This window comes from Vicugna pacos, chromosome 6 (assembly GCF_048564905.1).
Source record: "Vicugna pacos chromosome 6, VicPac4, whole genome shotgun sequence".
NCBI classification, from domain to species: domain Eukaryota; kingdom Metazoa; phylum Chordata; class Mammalia; order Artiodactyla; family Camelidae; genus Vicugna; species Vicugna pacos.
In genome coordinates, this window is record NC_132992.1 from 28,372,041 (window position 1) to 28,396,859 (window position 24,819).

General features: G+C 41.8%; 1 protein-coding gene across 13 annotated transcripts in view; it reads right to left on the minus strand.

Annotated features, from left to right (window-relative positions):
- FMN1 (formin 1) overlaps positions 1 to 24,819 on the minus strand; it is a 432,624-nt gene that overhangs the window by 31,876 nt on the left and 375,929 nt on the right. For 6 of the 13 annotated variants that reach the window (XM_072962721.1, XM_072962727.1, XM_072962720.1 and 3 more), the window contains 2 exons: positions 15,680 to 15,764; positions 4,546 to 13,483 (listed from right to left, as the gene is read on the minus strand). In XM_072962721.1, coding sequence (XP_072818822.1) covers positions 13,439 to 13,483; positions 15,680 to 15,764 — 130 coding nt within the window. In that variant the 3' untranslated portion in view covers positions 4,546 to 13,438. Of the gene's footprint in view, positions 1 to 2,828; positions 3,042 to 3,151; positions 3,299 to 4,400; positions 4,447 to 4,545; positions 13,484 to 15,679; positions 15,765 to 24,819 lie in introns of those variants that run through there. The other 7 variants (XR_012073400.1, XR_012073398.1, XR_012073397.1 and 4 more) reach the window with 3 other exon arrangements.

A 24,819-nucleotide genomic window follows, 5' to 3' on the forward strand; every position in this document is an offset into this window, starting at 1 on the left:
ACTCTCATCAAAGTGGGTATAAAGGGAACATATCTCAATATAGTAAAGGCCGTGTATGACAAATTGACAGCCAATGTCACATTCAACAGTGAAAAGCTGAAAGCCTGCTAAATTCAGCAAAAAGACAAGGATGCCCATTCTTGCCACTTCTATTTAACACAGTATTGGAAATCCTAGCACAGCAGTCAGGTAAGAAAAAGAAATAAAAGGTGTCCAAATTGGAAAGGAAGAATTAACCTTGCCACTATTTGCAGATGATATGATACTCTATATAGAGAACCCTATAGGCTCCAACCTAAAACGATTAGAACTAATAAATGAATTCAGCAAGGTTGAAGGATACATGGTTAATATACAGAAATCTGCTGTGTTTCTATACACTAATAATAAAATACCAGAAAGGGAAAGTTTTTAAAAATCCCATTTAAAACACATCAATAAAATAAATACTGAGGAATAAACTTAAGCAAGGAGGTTAAAGACTTAACACGCTGAAGGCTATGAACCATTCATGAAGGAAATTGAAGATGATTCAAAGAAATGGATGAAGAAATGGGAAGATATCTTGTGCTCTTGGATTGGAAAAATAAATATTAAAATGGCCATACTACTAAAAGCAATCTACAGATTTAATGCAATCCCTATCAACACACCCAGGACATTTTTCACAGAACTAGAACAAATAATTGTAAAATTTATACGGAACCACAAAAGACCGTGAATTGCCAAAGCAATCCTGAGAAAAAAGCAAAGCTAGAGGTATAACCCTTCCAGACTTCAGACTATACTATAAATCTGCAGTAACCAAAACAGCATGGTGTTTGCACAAACACAGACACACAGATCAATGGAGCAGAATAGTACAGAAATAAACCCATGCGTCTATGGTCAGTTAATCTATGACAAAGGAGGCAACAATATACAATGGAGAAAAGACAGTTTCTTCAACAAGTGGTGCTGGGGAAACTGAATAGCCACATGTGAAACAATGAAATTAGAGCATTTCTTTACACCATATACAAAAATAAAATGGTTTAAAGATGTAAATGGAAGACATGAAACCATGAAACTCCCAGAAGAAAACATAGGCTAAACCCTCTTTGATATAAATTGTAGTAGTAGTTTCTTGGATCGCTTTCCCAAAGCAAAATAAATTTTAAAAAACAAATGGAACCTAATTAAACTTAAAAGCTTTTGCACAGCAAAGGAAACCATCAATACAATGAAAAGACAACCTATGGAATGGGAGAAAATATTTGCAAATGATGTGACAAGAGAGGTTAATACCCAAAATATATAAGTAGCTCATAGAACTCAGTATCAGAGAAACCCCAAACAGCCCAATCAGAAAATGAGCATAAGACTTACACAGACGTTTTCCAAAGAAGACATACGTATAGTAAGCATTGCTAATTATTCGAGAAATGAACATCAAAACTGCAGTGGCGGAAGGTGGGAAGGGATAGACGGGATTTCAAAATTGCAGAATAGATAAACAAGATTATACTATGTAGCACAGGGAAATATACACAAGATCTTATGGTAGCTCACAGAGAAAAAATGTGACAATGAATATATATATATATATGTTCATGTGTAACTGAAAAATTCTGCTCTACACTGGAATTTGACACAACATTGCAAAATGATTATAAATCAAAAAATTTAAAAAACTGCAATGAGATACCACCTTACACTGGTCAGAATGGTTATCATCAAATAGTCTGCAAATAACAAATGTTGGGGAGGATATGTAGAAAAGGGAACCCTCCTACACTGGTGGAGGGAATGTAAATTGGCATAGCCACTATGGGAAACAGCATAGAGGTTCCTTTAAAAACTAAAAATAGAACTACCATATGATCCAGCAATTCCACTCCTAGGTACATATCCGGAAAAAAATGAAAACTGTAATTTGAAAAGATATATGGACCCCAACATTCATAGCAGTACTATTTACAACAACCAAGACATGGATGCAACCCAAGTACCCATCAACAGACAACTGGATTAAAGTGTGTATACGCACACAATGGAATACTACTCAGCCATAAAAAGGAATGAAATATTGCCATTTGTAGCAACATGGATGAACCTAGAGAATATTATGCTTAGTGAAACATGACAGAGAAAGACAAATACTGTATGATTTCACTTATATGTGGAATCTGAAAAATAATACAAATGAACATATATACAAAACAGAAACAGACTCAGACATAGAAAAGAAACTTGTTGTTACCAAAGAGAAGGAAATGGGGAGAGACAAATTAGGGGTCTGGAATTAACATACATAAATTGTTGTATACAAAACAGAAAATCAACAAGGATTTAATGTATATAGCACATTATCTTGTAATAACTTACAATGGATTGTAATCTGCAAGAATACTGAATCACTACGCTGTACATCTGAAATGAATATACAGTATTGTCAATCGGTTATACTTCAATAATAATAAAGAAACAGGCCTGCATTCAGAGGAATAAGCAAACATTTCTGTGCTCTGATGTGCAGGCAGAGAGAAAGAAGAGTTGGGAACACAAGTAGGGACAATTTTGAAAATAACCTAAAATTTAGTTTTATGACAAGAAAAAGAACAAGACCAGATAGAAGAGGGCAAGCTACTCAGACAGATTGTGTTTTCCAAAGACAGTCGCACCACATATACTCTTTACAATGTGGTTTTGACGTTCTTCCATTGAGAGGCGGGTTCTTTTTCTCTACCCCCTCAACCTGGGCAGAACGCTGTAAATGCCTCAACCAACAGAATATGATGAAAGTGACTGGATATGGCTTTTGAGCCTTTGTCAAAAAAAAGCATTACCTGTTTCACCTTGGATCACTCAAGCAGCCCTGTAGGGAGAGAAGCACTGAGGCCCCCAGCCTGGAGCCAGCAACAACTTTTCACCCAAGTGAGTCAGCCACCTTGGGCGTGCATGTTTCAGCCCCACTCAAGCCATCCTGGTGACTGCAGACCCAACAGATACATCACCTAAGAGATGCCAAGTGAGAACTGTCCAGATGAGTTCTTCTCAAACTAACAAAAACCATGAAAAATAAGAAGTGATTATTGTTTATTTCATCTACCAGATTTTGGGGGTGTTTTGTTATGAAGCAATTGATAACTATAACATTACCTTATCTTACCTTTCGTCCTCACGCAACGATGGGCTTGAAGCACACGTTACTTCCAGGAGACTCAGACGCGGAGGCACACAAGCAGGCAAGCCCAGCGCAGGCCAACTTTAAAGTCTTAAATTCCATGAATATATCATAGCCAGGTGAAATGGGCAGCTAGAGTCAAAGGGGAATATTGAACCTCAGGAATTTATGGTCTCTTAGTCGGACTATCAGCACACATGGATTATTTAAAGAACAGGCAAAAATGATACTTAAAAATTCCACAGGTATCACTCTGCTCAGCAAGGGTGAGTAAATCTCAGTTAAATGAAAGAGGAGCTTCTTCCTACAGTGGAGTCAATATTTTTCCTAGGGCCTCTGATATACAAGCCTCCACCCACTCTTTTAGGTGCTTTAATTCAGAGCAATTTTAATAATGGCTTCTATAAACCTTTAGCAGCATTTGGACCCTCCTTTCCAAACAACAGTTCTAGAACTCTTCCCCACAGTGGAGTCTTTTAAAAAAAGTTATCACATGATAAATGAGTTGAGCAGTGACCAGGGCTTTGGCCAATATGGATTCTAGTCTGTTTTTTTTTTTTTTTGGATTCTAGTCTCGATGTGTTTACTGAGTGTGACTTTCAGCAAGTCCTTTGAATTTCAGTAGTTTTTACTCTGTGAAATGGAGATTTTGTCCAGTGTCTGAAGATTTTTGCAGCTCTGTGACTGATTTAGAAGACTACCTAGTGATGAAATGTCTCCCCAGATAATAACTATGTTCATTAAATGTATCTGTACACACTGGGGTACATTTCAGCAACCTTCTAGAACTCAAGAGCGCATGGCATTCAGGAATACGGAACAAATGACTCAATTAAAAAACAGAGTCACACTTCTATTTAACAGAAGAGTGTTTTGCTGAATGTCTTTTAGTTTTTCTCTAAATATCTGCAAGTGTCATATCATTGCTTGAAAAGAATTTGCACCTTGTGTTTAATGTTAGAATACAATACAGTTACATTTCTGTTCTGTTTCCCTATGCTATCGCTTACCGAACCCATGACACGAAGTCACCGATCCTTGTGGTTCTGCATCCCACACCCCCACCTTGGGCAGTTTGTGTTCAAGCAGTGTTGCTTTTGGGTCAGCATAGCTGAGCCCGTGATTGGCTGGTTTGTCTACTCAGTGTTAACCTTGAAGGGTGAGCCAGGTTACCACTGCTGGGGTGATGGCTGGGGAGAACGAAGAAAGAAGAAAACGTGAATGACAGACTTACTGAGATCCAGCTCTTCCTGCAGCTCAGTAGTCATGGCGCACTTGAGCTGCAGGGAAAGAAATGACTGGCGTTCTCCACATCATTGCACTGTTGGGATGCTGTCTTAAATGCCTCCTGAAAACACATCTGCACTGCACACCAGACGGACATGAAACCGAGGTTTATTAAAATACCCTTAGCATATTTACAGTTGGAAGCCATGAATGTTGTTCTCTGCAAATTCCAAAAAATAGAGTTCTATCTCTTAAAACAAATTAACAGAGGTATCAACAGGTTAGGATAAATATAATCTATCACAGAGATAGAATTCTTTGAATAGACACTCTACATTTTCTAACCAATATATATTAATGTACAAAAATACTTGATGTGGGGACCAAGTAGTGTCAAGGAGGAAAAATATATATATATATATACACAGATGTATATTTTCATTATGTACAAATCAATATTGGTTCCTTCACCCTTTCTTTTTAAAAATAAATACTTCATTTGGTCGCAAATAACATTTACAAATTCAACTAGTGAGCATTTCTCAGCATTGACAAAATTAAATACGCAAACAAATTAGAAATACATATTTTTAAAAATTTAAAGGGAAAAAATACCTGAATCCAATTAGCTTATTACATTAAAAAAATACCCAAGAGCATGTAATGTAAGGTTTCATGTCTTTAAAGTGCCTTCTCGTTTCTTAAACTGTCTTCATTACTGCTTAAAATCCTTTAAGATTACACCCACAGATCGGTCTAATACTTAAAATAGAAAACCAACTTTTTCGCAGGTCAAATGGTTGACTATTTAAGACATGCTTATACTTTCCTTTTAAGTACTTACTTTTAAGTGCTTTCACAAGTGTAACAGTTACTATCGATCTGAAAATAACCACAAATTGTCAACATCCTGATCCAGATTCGCAAAGATGTTTGAATCATGGGTCGTAGTAAGAATCAAATGGTAATAAAAAGCCTGTGATTCAGAATGTTTGCAAAGAATTAAATCGCTTTGTCCAGCAGCACAGAAAAGTTACTTGAGATTCAAAACTTGAGTCTTATGCATCATAGCTGGTGACCTGGACTGATTTATCACTTACCAGAAGAATAGTCCCTAATTAGACACTTTTAAAGTAAAAAATCTCTGAGACATCGAGAAAGACTGGAATCACCCTCCCCTCAACCGTCTTAAAATAAATTAGAATAAAACAGAAAAAGAAATGTATTTTCCATTTCTTTTATGGATTTTCCCCTCTGCCTAAGTGATGAGGTGGTGCTGACATTAACAAGAGACACAGTCACGACGCCGTGTCTCTCTTGGTGACAGCAGAGCTCCCTGTCCAAAGGGCTGGGGGATGGAGCACAGGGTGGGAGGGCTCAGGGGGACATTCAGGTGTCTGTAGGGGAGAGAGGCAGAGAAAGCTGGGTCCTGGAGAGACTGGAAAGGTAAAGTGAGGAAAAAATAGCTGTTGGGTACGAAGGAAGGGGAGGCTGATTCAGAAGATTGAAAGGAAAAAAGCAAAAGGAAGCTGGATGCCAAAGGGACTTTTAAACAGGCATAGAGGAAACGGGGAGCTCCATGGACAACCGACCCCATGGAAATAGATCTGAAATTTGATGGAGTTATTTTAGTTTCACTAGGATCCCTGCTTTTCCAGCACATTGTCAGGCACGGACCGACAGGAGATACGGGGCACTCACATCGCCCTCGTACACGTGCCTTGAGCTGCCTTTGAAAGGCTGCCCATGACGCAGCCACAGCAGTGATCACCAGCTCCCTAACCAGGCATTGTATCAGCAAAACACTGCACCCCGCCCTTGTTCAAGTTTTCCTTCTCTCCTGCCTCTCTTGTTTTTTTCCATCAGCCCATTACCCGTAGTCTCACAAGGTAAAATGAAGACACACAACTGCGTGGGTCAAGTTAATTTTCAGAAGCAGGGTCCAGGATGTTGCTAAGAAAATTAAACCCTAAAGGACTTGAAATAATTGACATTTCTGTTAGGCCTGATTCCTACTAGGACCCTGACTGATTTCACTTAGGTTCTGGGCATGCAGGCCAGTGTGGGTTTTCCAGGCCAAAGCATGATGCCCTAAATCACCATGTTAGTCTAAATTAAAACTCAGTGACAGGGAAAGACTGCGATGAATCAAGGACATGTTCTCTCTAAAGAAATCTTAAAGCAGTATTCAATTTCTAGAAGTTTCTGCCTTTTTAAGAATATCTTAAGATTTTTTCTTTAAAGGAAGCTCTTTTTTCTTAACACTTATACTCTTCAAAGATTATACATCCTATCAACAGTAGGGTCGTATTATTTTTGTCTTGGGAAATTGAAGAATTGTAGAATTATAAAATTACTGTTTGAAATAGTCCTATCCCTTTGGTAAACCCCAAATCCTGTGCGTCACCCTGGGCAGAGAGGAGAATTGTCACGAGACTGTTTCCTTCACTCATGAATTGGTTTTGAAAGGAAATGGACATCTTTAGAGAATTATGTAAAGTGAAACCACCTTCTTTATGCCTTGGTGGTCAGATGTGAAGAAATAAGATGATAGCTAGGGACAGGTTGCCAAGAAGAAGGGGAAAAAAATGAGCTCTATATACGTCACTCAAACCTACCTAAAATGTAAAGATTTTGAACCCCCTAATCTCTTGAGTTGGGGAAAATAGTACAATCTTTGTATGCCATTCACCCATTTTTATACATCTCATAGAAACATGGAATTCAAAATCCACCCCGAGAGTTCCCAGAGAGCTGTGCATTCCTGAACACACCCATCCTAGTCACACGGAGGTAGGGAGCCATTTCCCCTTACGCTCTGTGGTCTACAGGATTGGCCTCTCATTTCAGAAAGCGGACGCAGGGGAATCAACAAAAAAAGTTTGTTCCATGAGACAAGAATCAAAGCAAGCCCTGGAAGAGATCAATGAAGCAAAGTATGTACAACTTTGCCAAAGATGTTGACAAACCACTGGGAATGAAAACAACTCATTTCTTACTTGATAACGCTAACTGTAACATCACACACCGGCAGCTCACACTGTATATGGACAGACATATTCATCCTCTTTTAAGATACTCTGACAGTTTTAAAAACACGAGAACCCCTTGGTGTCTACACAGACAGAATTTAGGGAAATGCTCATCCTACAAAACAGCCTCAGGGTGACAGGAGGTTGTTTCCTCCGTGGGGAAGAAGGCCGAATTTTTTGGAGGTGATTTTCTGTGGAACATTGTGGGCTCATCGGCTAGCCCAGTGCTATCAAATTTCACACAAAGCATAAAAAGCAAACAGCCCACAGAGGTCTATGAACCAGCTTTCAGAAAAGGAGATAGACTGGAGATTCTTAGCATATTTAAGAGATTAAAAAAATAGCAAGTTCTATGAGCATAGCTGGAATGCAGAAGAATAGATTAATGGCTTTGGCAACCGCTTTCATTTAAAAAACGAGATTAAATCAGTCTCCCGCAGATCATAGGATGAAGAAGATATTCACCAACAAGTACTTCACTGACATAATATGTAAGAATTCGTTTGAGCTCTGACTGAAGCGAACCATCATACTAGAGAAGGGAAGGACAAGAAAAAAAAGGTCCTCTGTGTTACCGTTTACCACCAAGGTGGCTGGGAGAGGGGCTGGGGACAGAGAGGAAGAGTAAGCTCCAGTAAGCTCCGGTGAGGACAGGACCACCGACTCAGTGAGGCTCCATTGGCTTCCCTCATCTCTTTGTTGGGAGAAACTGCACAGGGGCTTAAGAGACAGGTAGCTCGCTGCCATTTCCTTATCGTCACATTTCCAGGTAAGCTGTCAACTGCACATATTTCCCAAATGCTAAGTTTATATCACAGTGCTGATTAAGGGTCTTGGAACAAATAAGATACTGAACTGGCTTCAAGTCTGACACGTTAAAATCTTTCCTGAATCCACTGCTTCCCAGCAAAGCGCTGATCTGGGAGGGTTTGGGAGATTGCCCACTCCTTGGGAGGGGAAGCGGACAACTGTGAAAATACGATTCGAGGGCTCTAACAAGGTGTCAACAACCGGCGGGTGTGCAGAAATGTCACAGAATGAGCCTCTCAGTCACATACAGCTGTGTCACTAAGACCCGCGATGCCTCAACTCACTAACGGAGTTATAAATACCGTTCTGTGAGTCTAAAGGAGCCAGACCTGCCGAGGCCTATTTTTAAAGGTGCCTTTAAGTGAATTCTGCACCAATAACAGACAAGGTTCCAAGCAGCCAGATTGTCTCTCTCCAGAGTTGGAAAATGGAAATGTGTCCAACGAGTTATAAGCATTTTGGAAAGGTTAAAAACTAGCCATTCCTTTCAAATACTGTTAAGTTTGGCCACACAGACTCATTTCTCCTGGGCTGCAGATTTCTTTATGATGACAAAGTAGCTGACATGAATGAAACTCATTTCTTTATTCAATCCACTCTCTTCAGTTGTGTCCCTAAGGTACAAACCTAACATAACATATGAAAAGGGGTATTCATGGTCTTCTGGATGGTCCATACATTTATAAACTGCTCTTGCAAGAGAACCAGAGGTAGGAAATTATAATGGTCTAGCAACTGCTTCCACTTAAATTACACCACTTCTCCTTGTATGTGGCTTTTCCAAAAATAAACTGTTCAAAGCAATACTTGACTCTCTCGAATACACACTCTAAAAATTGCCCGGTTTAGGCTGAAGTCTCAAGTGGGCATTAGATAGCTCTTACTTTGTCTACACTCATCAGCCCTCATAGCTATTCAAATTCTTACGTGCCTAGGACTTCTACAACACTGGGTTTCACAATATGTACCCACCGCCTTCTGATGGTTCAGGAAGTAATTCATTTGTGGATTGCCAAATCTGTTGCTGCTTTTTCCCTTTCACCTTTTGGTCATTTTTTTTTTCTTTCTGATTAGAACAGGTAGGCAGGATCAAAAAAAAAAAAATGAAGCTCACATCTAACAGTTCTTGTTAGCAATTTTTAGACAATTTATAAAATTGGATATTTGATATTTGCATTAGATATTTGGGGGGGGGCTATATTTTTTGAAGTTCTTCCTTCCCCTTGACACAGAAAGCCCCAAACTGGTTTTCTCTTTGTTTGGGTGGAGGGGTGGGGAGTACTACAAAAGAGATCAATCAGAATGTCAGGGAATGAAGAGCCTCCCAGGCCAACGTTAAGTCTGGTTCCTGCGAAAGAGCCCACAGATCTGCACTGCTAATCCCTCTTCAGGGCTGGCTGATGAGGCACTGTTTGCCGGGCTGCCGTATACAATGATCTGCACCCATGACACAAGGCGAGAAGGAAGTAGAAATAGAAATGAGAAAATATGATGTCCGAGAAAGCCTGAATAGAAATAAAATGAAAATTCCCCTATATAGTAGTATAATCAAGAGAGAGAGAGAGACGCAATCCCAGTCCAACAGGCAAACCTTTACCAAAAATACACTTACACATCTCTTGCTACATCTGATCATGGTCTTGGAAGGACCATACCGATGACTTCTTCATCTGGCTGGAGGTTTCCAGTATCAAAGAGTTTTATTCCTTCCTTTAGTGTTTCCGGTTTTTCTACCAGCAGCATATGAGCGTTTCATTTAGGGAAATGCCTTTCCTTATGGTCCTTATGAGAAAAGGAGGTACCTAAGAGAGGCTCAGCAGGTGTGTAGCTTCTACTGTCCTTACTGGGAAGAGGAGGGGTCGGAGACCAGCACCCAGTCTGGCATTCTGTTCCTCAACCACATTGCCAATTCGTTACAGCAAGAACATTTAAAGATGGAGGAGCACCACTGGATCTCCTAATTCTACCTCCCAGATTTCAGAAACTCTTTCTTCATAGTTCCTAGGTGGTTGCAGTGAATGTTTAAAGAGACAGCACAGACATCAACCCAACGATTCAGAAGGCAACTGCTGGGCAGCAGGTCCCCGACCTGTGACCCCTGGGCCTTCACCATCATCGTACCATCCATTTCTTCTTGGCCACCGTTCCCCTTAGCCACGCCCCCTCCTGTAAGCTGCCTCTTTTTGAGTTAAAAAGCCACACAGCACACCTCCGCACCTGATTTTTGATGCCTCACAGACCTGTTTTTAGCCTAATGTGTTTGCACCAGGCTTCCGTGCAGCACACAATGTGCTTGTGTGCTCGATGCCTATGCCAGTTACTCATGCGAGACTCTGAACTGCTCTCTGCTATGTCCTCAGATTTAATGAGTCCTGGCTAGGAAGAGATGATGTTGTTTATAAGCTAAGGTTTCTCTGAGTCTGACTCATAAGTCAAGTGTGAGTGTCTGGTTAAACACACAGTAGAAATACTGGCCACTGTCCCTCTCGCTCAGGCAGGGCTGTGCTTGGAACAGCCACTTTGACCCTGCTGGCCAGAAGTGCCCAAGATGCTCAGTGCTACCCCAGCTACTTCCTCCCCATGAGAAGCTCAGAGATACCTCTGCAGTTAACACAATCTCAGCTGCGATTGGGAGGGATCGTTTTAAGGGCTGGCAGGTTGTTTTAGACGGCCCACCTTGAGCAGACTCTTGTAAACCTTTACCTGGCATCAAGTTAGGAATGAGGGTGCTGTCCCAAAGCAGTCCACGTGTGGACTCGGGAGGGGCGTCCAGACACACAACGCAAGATACAAACTGGGTGAGGACAGTGGGGATCCTGCCACGGTGTCTTAATACACTCACACACACTGGACTCGCTGGGCTTCCCCAGCAGAGAGGTAGGCAAGCTGCGCTCTTTAGGTATTTTACTGCCAGTTTCTAGTCTGTCCACGAGGATGAAACCCAACTTGGGCTGCACTTGTCTAATTCTCAAACTCAGTGTTTGCACTCCTTATTCTTCAGCACTGGGTCCCTGAGAGCATGGTCTTGCAGGGTCATGTGGCCAAAGTGCCAGTCCTGCTTCTGTCCAGTGGTTTTCTTGTGAGCATCCTACTCAGAGACCTGAAGTGGCCTTCATGGATCCCAGTGAGAGCTGCCCGCTGCCGTCTTCCATCAAGTCTTTAAGGACTCGAAAGGATCTAGACTTAATGTTGTTCTCTGAGCTCAAAGTTGATGCCCAAGGCCTGGGCAAAACAGGCGTTTCTTTTCTTTTGGACGGTAATACTAGAAGGAATGTCACAGAGCACGGGGTGGCTGTAAGGAGCATTTGTTTTAAATTGAGAAATTTGTTAGGCTTTCTTCACAGTTCAGTGAAAATGAAGAGAAATATTCTAAGAAGGCCGTATGAAAAGCTTGCTCACAAGCAACTTCTTCTAAGTCATGTAAGTTCTTACTGGTTCTTCTGTGTTGGCTTGTCTTATCCTTTTATTTGGGGGTGGAAAAAAAAAACCACACCACAGTATTATATTCTTTTCTTTTGGATTGTCAGAAAAGGTGGTAGCACCTACATGAATATGGCTTCTTGACTTGATCTGACCCTGACTGTGCATTCTTGACTCCCAGGACGGACATGGTGTTAGGACACGGTGCTGCTTTAATTAGCTGAAACTATTCTGGGGTCCCTGAGGGGGCTGATGTCTAGCAGGCATGTTCTGGGTGAACACTCAGGTACCTGGAAAGGTGAGAGCATCTGGGAAGGTGCTGGGGCGACAGGCAGGCCACGTGTGGCAGCCAGATCAGGGAGGGTTTTAAGGTTCCTGCACATCTCCACACCGTCCTCTGCCGATCAGAGGAGAAAGCTTGGACCTCTCTCCCTTCAAGGTTGAAACCTGATAGTCTTTGATCCTCATCTCAATTCACCCTGAGTCTCCTCTCTTCTCCCCTCGCAAGACAGATGTGAAGAGTGGTGGCTGAAGGTAATAGTGGCAGGAGAGCAGTCCAAGGTGGTTTCCCTGAGACTCAAGGGGTAGTGGTCACACGGGCTTCCAGGGTCAGATAAAGCTGCTTCTGCAATGATATTTCGCTCCAAGTTTGATATCAGCGTAATTACCTTCTTTCCATTTTGATGGAACAAAGAACTTTTTTTCTGCCCTAAATTATTTTTTGACATCAAAGACCCCTGCTTCACTGTATGTCACTTGCCTGTCAGTCAAGGTCATGATAAAAGGCTGTGCGTAGCATTTGCTCTCCTGTCTACAAACTGCCTCCTGGAGCTGGTGGGAGAGGTCCAGCCACACATGGTCCCAGAACATGGCGTACAGCTCGGCTGTAGATCAGTGTGGCATCACCCACACACGAACGACTGGAGATGTGAAATGCGCCCTGACTGATACTGGGTCACTCGTCCAAGCAAGGGCTTTGACCCTAAGTCTGTCCCTGCTCAGGTATCAGTTTCTGCTGGGACAGAAGAGGTGGAGAATCCAGAAAACCACAATGAACTGATATGAAAACAAAAGCACGGGTCTTGCTAATGGCTGATGTCAACTCCCTGTATCATACTTTGTTCTCCAGGATGAAGGTTATGGCTATTTAATGCCCTTCTCCACCCACATATAATTCCATTTTCTGTCTTTTCTATTACATGAAAAAAATGGAAAAAATATCCATTCCTCCAGTCTGGGAAATACATAGTCTTGGACCTCTTAAAAAATAGTTGAGTAAATTTCAACATTTTTGGCGAGGAGGGCACATCAGGATCTGGCTGCAGTAGGGTGAAAACTAAGATCAGTAATCAAACCAGCAGCGTGTACAGACCAAGGCTTGAACTTGCTCAAGGCAATCGTCAAAAAAAGATCCTTTTCTTCTTCTATCACAAGTTTACATGTATCAGGCTTGGGTTAGAAAGCTTGGTATCTCTGCTTTAAAAAGAAATGGAAAAGCTTGGTGTTTCTTCTGGTCTTATAACAGAGCGGACTTTGGACCTCTACAACAAACAGTTATCAAAAATCCTGCAATGTTTCCATCAGCAGATTTTCACTGTTCTTATGGTTTAACAAGGGGCTTCCTTAAGAAGGCACGAGGTGCTCACTGCCAGTGACCTCAGAAAAGAGGAGCAAAAGACACATATTAGTAACATATCTTTCAAGAACTTCCTGTAGCTCTGGTGTTACAAAGGACCACGCAAGGTCCTCTGTCTCGCCGTCATCATTTCTCTGTGCCTCTGTTTTAGCTGGAGCTCACGCTGGCTTCCTTCTGACGCAGTCTTTCTTTCTGTTGTTTGAGAAAAAAAAATGGAGTGTATTATTCTTCCTTTGTCTAAATTTTCACCTTTTTCAAATTTTGATACATTTCTCACGTGTTAGTCTAGAATACTGAAGAGAATTGTACCACATGCCCTAGAAATGAGAGAATCTCTATCCTTTTTTTCCTGAAATCCTGTTTCCTACCCCTTCCAACCTTACTCTCCCCAAACCAAACAAACCACGTGAACAACCAGCTAATCAACCAACTATATCCATCAAAAACACCAGCATTTACAATGCCAGTCTGCTCCGTTCTGTTCTTGTTTTCTGCAATGAAGTTCCCAACTTTGTGGTGTTACTCAAAGACTCCTCTCATTAGGGAATGCTCAAGAAATAGTTCCCAGGGAGTCTAGATATGAAAAATCACTCTTTCCAAGTTGACTGTGGCCACCTATAACCAACTTGGCAGAACTGAACAAAGGCTGGGCAAAACGGAAAAAGACACGATTTCGTCTATGCTGAATGGCAGAAGCTCCTGTCTTGCCAAGGATGTTCTGCTCTGCTCTTCCTGAGCTTCCTCCCCAGGGACAGCCTTCTAATGAAGAAGGAAGTGGAAGTCTGCTGGTGAGATAAACAAGAGTACACAAAGCAGAAAAATGGACTCTCGCTGTTTCTACGACTTTAGAGAAGTAAATACATTAAGCATCGTAAGGATGAGAATGTCTGTTCTTCAAGGTGGACAGACGGAAGGCTAAAAAAGAAATGGGACAAGTGCATTTCTTTGGAAAGAGCAGGTGCGGAGAGGAGCCCTTTGAGAATGTCCTCAGCTGCTTGTGAGCTATGAGATGTGACAGTGCAGAGAATTACAAAATTGGCCTGGATGTAAACTCAAGATAATTTTTAAACACCCATCCTGAGTTTGGATCCCACCCCTGACTTGTGAAATTGAATCAGGAATCAGTTTATAAGCTCCTCCCTAATTTCCACCAAAACAAACTGGCAACAAAAGAAACAACCCCAACAAATCTAAGATCACAACCAGGAGCCTGCGCACCGTGGAGGCGGCACCTGTAAGAGCACGCCCCGGTCAACTCACGGCTTCCTCTTTGTCCGCAGGGCTGAGTCCATCCTCTCTGCCCCTGGAAATAAGGTCTGGCTGTAAAAGTTAGCCAGGAGGCCCGGGGAAAGGAGTAGTGGCCAATGAGGGAGGACGACAAAAATCAGAGTTTGAGCCCACTGCTACCAAAAATCATACAAGTGAGGGTGATGAAAACACTGTCAAATGAGCGCAGAGATGTGTCCATTCTGCCGGAGCGCTGCGCGCTGACGGTGGCTGTCCCTAACCAGGCTGTATGGCCCCGACTTTCCCATTTCTCACTCATCAACCTCACTCAACCTTCCTTTAGCTGCTGATGGGGCTGTCAGGAGAATGTCTCAGACAATCAACAGAAATAATCTCACTTGAGAATTTATACACCACTTAGATTGTCGAAGGATTTAAAGCAGCTGGCAAAAAAGGACTAGTGAAGAATGAAGAAGCCCAGTAACTTCACTAAAGCTTCATAACTAGTAAGTGGCTAAGCTGGGATTTGAACCTGTACACCTTGGGTTCCTAACCATTCAGGATTTCTACTGTAACATGGAGATTCCTTGCAATCCTTACTGAAAACAGGACTGTGGAGGAGAGCTTCCCCTAGCAGCAAGGAAAACTGACTAGCCTGCAAGTGTCCAGCCCAGGGAGAGACGTCAGGGGACCCAGGATCTGGTTCTGGTTTCTGCTATCCATTTGTGAAGTGATGCTAGTGAGGTAGGCTGTATCTTCCTGCATCTCCATTTGACCAGCTATCGAAGGAGCATAGTCCCCATCCCTTTCTTTAACAGGGAAAAGGGACTGATGAAGGTGAAAATGCCTAAACATTTCAGAATGGTGATTTGAGATGAGGGGGCTCATGATGTGGAAGGGTGTGAAATGGTAAGTGACTACACCTGGTTTATCAGGAAATGACCTTATTCAAATTTGCTGGGAGAACACATGAAGCTGTGTTTCCTTCCTCACTCCGTCCTCCCCTGTGTTCTTTCTTACCATATGCTTCCCTGGGACGGGAACTGAGAACCCAGATACTACTCATTCCTCTGAGTTTTATCCTTTAAATTCAGACCCACTCCTGGGTGCACCTCAGTGATAATGAAAACTCTTGAGGTCGTGACGAAACATGCATCTCACCAGACTAGCCGTGGGGTTGATTTTCTTCGTCTCTACTTTCTTCTCTGATGTTAACTTGCTGACTGATTCCTGAGCCATTTTCAACCTGAAGACAAAATGGGGAAGGGGGAGAGGAGAGGAGGAAAAGAAAGGAAGAAAAAGGAAGAGGTCAGGTTAAACAGAAACCCAAATGCTGTTGAACCAATCAACCGGCAGTTTGAAGACAGAAGGGATGGTTTTCAGTGCTTTTCATTTTTAAGTTCAAACTCTGCAAAGGTGTCTCTTCTGGGTTATCAAAACGGAACTCCCTTCACTGGCGGAGGGGCTCACTTCATGTCTCTGGGGAGTCTACGCTTTTGTGACCAGTGATGGAGTTTCTGATGTACGGAATACTAGTTGTACTCACTTCACTTTCAGTGCATACTTTAAGGCTTTCTGGCTTGTAATCCACTCAGCAGATAAGATGAAGACAATTTTGAAAATTGAATTTTGGGGGAAACATATGAAGACTACAGATATTAAATTCACCAATTCACATCAAGAGAGTGAAAAGACACCCCACAGATGGGAAAAAACATTTGTAAATCATGTATCTGATAAAGGACTTGTATTCAGAACACATGAATAACTCTTACAACTCAAAGAGAAAGACAAAACCCAGTGTAAAAACAGGCAAAGGGTCAGAACAGACATTTCTCCAAAGACATACAAGTGACCCACTGGCACACCAGTTATCAGAGAAATACGAAGCAAAACCACAATGAGATACCACTTCACAGCCACGAGGATGGCTAGAATGAAAAAGAGAGGCCGTAACAGGTTTGGAGGTGAGGATGTGAAGGAACTGGAATCCTCATACATTGCTGACGGGACCGGAGAATGGTACAGTCACTCTGGAAAACAGTTTGGCAGTTTTTCAAAATGTTAAACATAGCTGCCATATGACCCAGCAGTTCCACTGCTAGGTCTATAAATAAATGCGTAGTCAAGACCACGAAAATGTATGTCCATATAAAAATTTACATATGAATGTTTATAGCTGTTCATAATAGCTCAGAGTAGAAACAGCTCAAATTTGTATCAGCTGATAAGTGGATAAACAAAATGGGGTATATTAACACAATGGAATATTACTGGACTGTAAAAAGGAAAGAACTGCTGATATATACTACAATGTGGATGAACCTCAAAACCATTAATGTAAATGAAAAAATCCACATATTACATGCTTCCATTTATGTGAAATGTCCAGAGTAGACAGATCCACAAAGACACAAAGTAGATCAGCAATGCCAGGGGCTGGGGACAGGGTTGAATAGGGAGTGACTTCCGATGGGTCACGGGTTTCTGCTAAAACCAGGGAACAGTGACGCCTGCCCATACTTAAGAATATACTGAAACCCACTGAATTGTACACAAAGGGTAAATTTTACAGTATGTCAATTGCATCTCAATAAGGCTGTTACAAAAAATCCAAGTCCACAAGAAGATATTATTTCTTATCCATCTCATCAGTTCATCAGCATGGTACTTCTCATCCATCAGATCAGCAAATCTAGCAGTCAGACAGTTATCAACTATTATTGTGGACGTGGGGAAACAGAAACTGCCAAACAGTGCATGAGAGCGTGTGAATTGGCACAGTGGGCTCTGGCAGCGTCAAGTGAAACTGAAAACAAGCATACTCTGTGAGCTATCAGTTCTTCTTCTAGGGAGACACCCGAAAGAAACTTTTATAATTAGACACAGGGCTTTCACTGGGTCACATTCACTGTGGCAACATATGCAATAATGGAAAATTAGAAACAACCAAATTATCAGGTTCGATAGGACAATGGATGGATGATGACAGGAAACAGTAATAGCTAACATTCACCGCGTGCACACTCCATGCCAGGTACTGTTCTACCTGCTTTATTTGAATTAAACCATTTAATTTGCACGACCACCCTGTTAGATAGAGACTTTCACTATTTCCATTTTGTAAGTGTTAAGCACCATCCAGTGTTGTTTACAGAGCATATTCATTGAATTCATTTAACCATGAAAAGGAATAAACTGCTTCTATGAACTCAACAACTGTGGGTATCAGAGAAACACAACACTGAAAGAGTGACAAATTCTGCAGAGTGACGGAGTGAAGAGGCCATCTAGCCTGGCGGTCAAGTGCTCAGGGTCCAGAGCCTGACTGGGATTAATTCTCAGCCCCACTACTTAGTAGCTGTGTGACCCTGGGCGAGTGACCTCTCTGTGCACCTAAAAAAGGGGATAATAACAACACTGTAGGTTATGTAGAGTCAATGAAGGGACTGCTGCCGCTCTAGATACAGTGCAATCTTCAATACACTTCACTACTATTGTTACTGTGCGGGAAATATGCTACCTTGTACATATGTCGGGGAACAGTGCCCACGAAACTATACCGTTCACGGATGCCTGCCCCGTGTATGTAAACATACATGTAAACATCTATTTATTTATATGCAGACTGGAAAGATACTAGTGTTCATGACAGAGGTGATCACTAGAATAACAGAAGAAGATAATGGCACTGGGAGGCAGTATGTCAAATAGAATTTCACTTTTATCTATGATACTTCATTTTTTAATTGTAAAATCTTAAAGAATATGTGGCAAAATGCTAACAGTTAATTCTAGGTGATGGGAACATGGGTGTTACAGTATCCTGAGTATGTTTCTTCATTTTTTTTAAAATTGAAGTTTAGTTGATTTACAATGTTGTATTAGTTTCTGGTGTACAGCATAGTGATTCAGTCATACATATAAATATACTCTTTTTAATATTCTTTTTCATTGTAGGCTATTACAAGATATTGAATGTAGTCCCCTGTGCTATATAGTACAACCTTGTTTATCTGTTTTATATACAATAGCTTGTATCTGCTAATCCCAAACTCCTAATTTACTGCCCCTCTTTCCCTTTTGGGAACCATAAATTTGTTTTCTATGTCTGTGAGTCTCTTTCTGTTTTGTAAATAAGTTCATTTGTATCATTTTTTTTTTAGATTCCACATATAAGTGATATCATATGATATTTGTCTTTCTCTGACTTCTTAGTATGTTCCTTTATTCTAAAAATTTCTTCAAAGATATCTAAAAAACACTAAAGACGCACCAAATGAGACACTAAAAAAATGAACATGCTTTTTCTTCAGGGCCTCAGATAAAAATCTTTCACTCAATATTAATCACACACTTGCTTAATACTGAAGTGGCTGAGCACCTCAGCTCTTTACTTAGGAAATTTTGCACAATTTGCTTGAAACACATGCTTAGTAATCCAATCTCTCTGCTCACATGCACAAGTTAGTTAAATCAATTTAACGTGCTGACTTGTGCGCCAGAAAAGAAAGAAAAATGAGACAAAGATGAGCAATGATTTATACAGCCAAGAAATGCATCTGCAAAGCTGCCGTGAGAGCGGGCGCTTCTCAGCACTGGCACAGGTCTGTGTGTACACACCACAGTGCCTACTCAACTTCTCTGTTTGCGGCAGCATCTCTGACGACACCCACACAAGTAAAGAATGCACAGAAGGATCAAATCCAGGTCAGACTACACTGGAGACTGACCACCGAGGGATTTGCAGACAAGACGATGGTGCCGTCAATGAGGCCCCAGCTTGTAGCATCTACTCTTACTGGCTTCTCTCCAGCGAGGTTTGTTGTCAAAGGGAGCACCTATTAGTGACACTTTAATTTCAATGCCAGTGGAATGGTTTAGAATTATTATTTCTCTCTGGGCTCCCTAACTTTTAGGGAACTTTTGGGGGTCATCTTTTGCTTAAGCAGTTCCTTTTCACCTTTGAATTCTGGTCTCTTCTTTCGGAGTTGGTCTTCTACTATGCTCCTGGCACCGCAGTGCCTCCCCTAGTTCCCGAATTTCTCAATCACTTTCCACATTCTCTCAGTATGATGGTGGTTGGGGATGTGAAGGCAGGGAGGCTGCGAGCCAACTTAAGGTCCAGTCTTCACTGCTAACCTTCTCGTCCTTGGTCAGTGGCTGCTCGGCGCACTACAGGCTGGCATGCACACCGCAGACTTCGCAGGACAATTCTGATCTCGGTGACTCCATCCTGCTCTCCTCTAAATGTTCTCATTCAATTATTGTCTCCCTTTCACAGGCCATGCTTGCAAATCATAAAGGATCAGGAGAGGGCATAGCTTGGTGGCAAGCAGCTTCAGCACCAGCGAAGCTTGACTCTTGTTACCAGACTTGGAGCAGGTTAATCAACTTTTCTAAACTTCGGTTTCCTTATGTAGAAAACGTTATGATACATATAATACTAACCACATGGTATTGTTGTGAGGACTAAGTGGATTAATACATCTAATAAAACATCTAGTACACCTGACACATAGCAAGTGGTCAATAAAGGAAAACTGTTATGGAATCTTCCATCACAGAGATGAAGGAATTCCTTAAGAATGCAGGGCAATAGTTTTTCACTACAAATAAAACAAATGGAGCTATCAGCTAAGTACTGTCTTGCAGTAATATCATCTAGGTGTGTCCTGAAAGAAAACGAAATCAACTAAGGCTATTATTCCAGGACTTAGCAAACCAAGGAGCTCACCTCAGTTTTTCTGATCTGAACACAAATTTTAAGAGTCATAACCAGAAGCTACACTTTGATGCAGGCATGACACAAATTTTTCAACCAAATAAATAAAAGAAATGATTAAACTTCAAAGATTGCATCTACTTCCTCATATTTTTTTCCAAGGTTCTTGGAGGTAAGTATTATAAATAAAATTTAAATTTCAAATATTATAGAGCTTCTAAGTATATTTATCAACCTCGTTTTTCTCATAGCCAAAAGAACACTTGTTCCTTGTAGGAAAATTATATATTATGTATAATAAAATTATACATTATGTACTAATATATTATATATTATAAGATTATAATATTAAAATGTATTATGTATATATATATGGAAGTTATATACTCAACTTATGCTGTATATTTAAAAGTATAAAGAAAAAGTAAGATTCACTGGCCATTTAAATGCTTTCCTCAGAATGCAGTTAAAACATAAGTGGACCAGAAACTGAAAATTATCACATACAAACCTCTCAGACAGTAAGATACAAGAGGGTAGAGATGGTGGCTGTCATTTTTACTGCTGTGCTCCTAGCCCTTGAGAAAGCAGCTGGCATGCATACACGTGCTATGAACAAACCAACGGAACAGCAACTACACCCGTTACTACAACACTTGCTCACGTGAATTTCTTGCCGATGCTGAGCCCACGAGGCAGCCGGGGCTCGTAACCCGCACAGCCGCACGAGGCGCCTTAGTTTAACACACTCCAATCGCTGTCCTGAAAGTCTTACTTTATGAACAAGGAGCCCCGTAAATATGTAGTTGGTCCTGTCTAAGACTTTCTAGGACATCTAGAGTCACTTTATTAATAAAGTGGAATATCTTCCCACCTTTTCCTATCCTGAGGCACATTTATTACATAGAGAAAGGTAAAGCTGGTGGGATATAGCTGACACCTCCTGCCAAAGTCATCTGTTTCCCTGTGCTGTGATCGTTTTTATGAACCTGCCTTTTATACTGAATGGGAGCTTCTCAAAAATAGGAGAGACGACTTCACTATTTTCCTTAGCATTTTGCACAGTAAAACTGCACACACTAAGTGACCCATAAATACTAAGTTCATGAATGAACAAATAATTGTAAGTGATTAATCTCTAGTAATGTTCTTTTTTTATTGGCAGGAAAGGTAATTAGGCCGGCTGACCTATCTATCTACCTATCTATCATCTATCTATTTTAATGGAGGTACTGGGAATTAAACCCAGAACCTTGTGCATGCTAAGCACACACTCTACCAGTGAGCTATACCCTCCCCCTAAGTGACTAATCTCTAAGCTGTAAAAATTCAGACATCAGGAATGGTTTGGGGAAAATATTCAAGTCCATTCAGGTGCATTAAAATATGAAGTCCTTTACTCTCACCTGAATACAACATGACGGATGCTAAAAACCAGTCCTGCAAAATACAAACCAGCAAATTCTCGCTAGATTCTCTGTATGTCCTTGACATTAGACTCCACATCACTTGTGGAGGGCAAGGCTGTTTGTCAGTGGCTTTTGTATCATACGATACAAAACTTATCTATGATAAGAAACAAATGCTTAGATATTCTGACAGTCTAGTTGCCTTATATACATTGTTATGACAGAGCATACAGGCAGCTCTTAAAAGCTGCTTTGACTTGACAAGGGATGGATGGTCAGATGACTGACTTGTTGGTCGGTCAGTCAGTCAATCTGTCTTGTCTCCAAATGCTCTTCAAAAACTATGGGCAAAGGGTCTTATCCTTGTGGAAGAAGCTACAGCAGCCGCTGCTGCTGCTGGTCACGTGACAGTCACGCAGCATCAGTATTCTGGTAATGACGTGGGAGGAGACTGCGAAGTGGCGGTCGGCAGTGTGGTCAACCTCAGAGGGTTTACATAAATTTCAATTGCGTTTCCTTCAACCACAGGGCATTTAAATAAACGTGAGTCCAGGTGCCAGCACGTGGAATGCAGACACTCCACCCAAGAATCTGAAGTTCTGCCCGCCCCTGTCAAACTGGAAGGTGCGGCAGCACCTCGGTCTGCCTCCCTTCCCATCATGCCAGTCCTGTTCTCAGCCCCGAGGCCGCCAGGCAGTGCCGCCTACTGGCTCGTCTGCACAGTGATTTTCCTGTGCCTGCCTAGACTCTCTGAGCTTTGAAGTTTTGGCTGGAAGACCTGCTGGGCGGCTGCTGTCACAGTTCAGCAGTGCAGTGACGACAGCCCGCCCGACTGAAACAGGTCCCTCCGACCCATCCTCCTGATCAGCGCGGTCTCAGTTAACAGTGCACAGCTCCGAGAATGTCACTTCCATTCTCAGAAACTCTCAGCGACTCCCAGTCAGCTCCAGCCAGTATTTTGGGCTCTGCGGGCTGTAAGGTCTCTGGGACAACTCAACCGTCCTGTTGCAGTGTGAAAGGAGCCTGAAAAAATACATGAGGGAACCACAGTGCGATGCTGTGTTCTAGTCAATTTAGTTCCAAAACCGGAAGTGGGCCGAATTTGGCCCACAGGCTGTAGTTTGCTGACCTCTGAACTACAGTATATGATCCAAATTCCTTACTCTGGCAATCGAAGCTCCCCCTGTTCTAAACTTAGTCTACTGGTCTGTCTAACCTTTTCAGACCCAGAACTGGGTTTACACTGTCCTTGGACAGAGCACTTAACCCTCCTGAGCCTCAATTTCCTCACCTGTTAAAAGTGAGAACAATACGGCACCCAGTAACACAACTGCTGTGCAAATTAAAGAAAACTGCTACACATGGTCACTTGCCAAGCACGCTTTCCTCCAGCTCACTCCGCGTGCTGTCCCCACCAAACCTGCCACTATTCTTTGCACCAGGGCTTTCCTCACCCTGCACCTTGCTCTTCCTGCTCATTCCCTCAGTGGCTTTCCTACTCATTTCCATGTGTTCAAATCCTCGCCTTTCTCCTCTTCCCAGCTTAAGTGCCAAAGTCATGAAAGCTTCCTTCGTCTCTCTTAGTCAGAAGTGATTGCTCTTCTCCCAAGTGAAAGGGCACTTTGTGCCTCTCTTAAGGCACTTAAGACTTTTCACATTAGGACTGTAGTGGTGTCTTATTTCCCTTAAACCACTGGAACCACTTGAGGACAAGGATCACGCCTTCTACACGTCTGGTCCTCCCCCATCCCTACCCCAGCACTGTGCCATGCACCCGTCGTTAGGAAATAGCTAAGTGACAGACTTAGACCTGCACGATGAGTTGCATTCATAGCTCTTCCTCCTACTTTAAACAAATCTAAATGTTTAATAAATACCCAGAGTTGTAGAACGAGTAGCTTTTGCATTCACTCTTGGGGAAAAAATTAAAATGTAAACACACACTAAACAATCTAGCTCCAGTTATTGATTAGCTGATTGAGTCCTGAATAAGGAAAAAGGGTGCTCAAGGGCACCCAAACGTGCTCAGTGTTTATATGTATCTGATTACGTACACCTTCGAGGGTTCCTGAGAAGTATCCACGTCACTCTGCTCCAAAGGAGACTGAGGCTCAGAGAGCCTATACAACTTGTCTCCAGTCTGGAATCTGCCTCTCCCTCTAGACTTTTCTGCATGCAGTCAAAGAGAACTGATCACTTTCTAAGTACGTCCATGCTCAATCTCCCCCCCTGGCTCCACTGCACATGGACTTGTTTTTGGTTCTGGCCTAGATATGGATTCTATTTTTGTTTCTGGTCTCTAGAAACAAAATATTTAGATTATCACACGTAGTTAGTTGCTCAGGATTACTCACAGGCAAATACCTAGATTAAATTTCAAAGGTTACATTATACACCATATAAGAAAAACCTGAAATATAGGGGAAATAAACAAGTCGGGAAAAAAAATAACAATTTTCAATTTAGAATTGCTTAGTAAAACTAATTTTTGAAAACCTTATCTTTTCTTCCGATTTCTCATTATAACACATCCCTAGAAGGCTACTGAGGGCCCCGGTAAATTTCAATAGTCCACGGAGGAAAGACACAAATATGAAATGGGAGAGTGACGTGTGTCCTCTGATGGTCCTGCTTAGTCCTTACTCTCAAGAAATCATCTCCAACGTTGGCTGGTTGAGGAGGGAATTCTGCTTCCACTTAGAATGTAGAAAGCTGCAAGAGAACATTACTCCCATCCTAAATGAAAAGAGCTCGATCATGTGCAAAATCATCCTTTTTCTTTCACCCACCAGAGAGCAGGGGTCACAAGGCAGCTGAGGGAACTGCATTCCAAAGAACGACATGTCTTTCCATTTAGAAGTGTAGGATCCCCACATTACAGCCTCCTTTTCTGGGAGACCTTGAAACTGAGCATACTCTGGGGTTTCTACAGGCTAGATGTATACTCCTACAGCTGAATCAAACCAACTCAGAACCCAGCCCTCTGTGAGCCTGAAGATGTACGATGCCTTTATTGTTTTGACATCCAGTATTTCATCGGCTCATGATGTACAAGGCAGAATAGACTGAAATCATCATGAATTTTACAATAAGAGAAGTGCCTTCATTTTCAAGCACCGGAATTACGCATACCAGCCAATTAGGAGGTGGGGTAGGTAGAGTGTTCA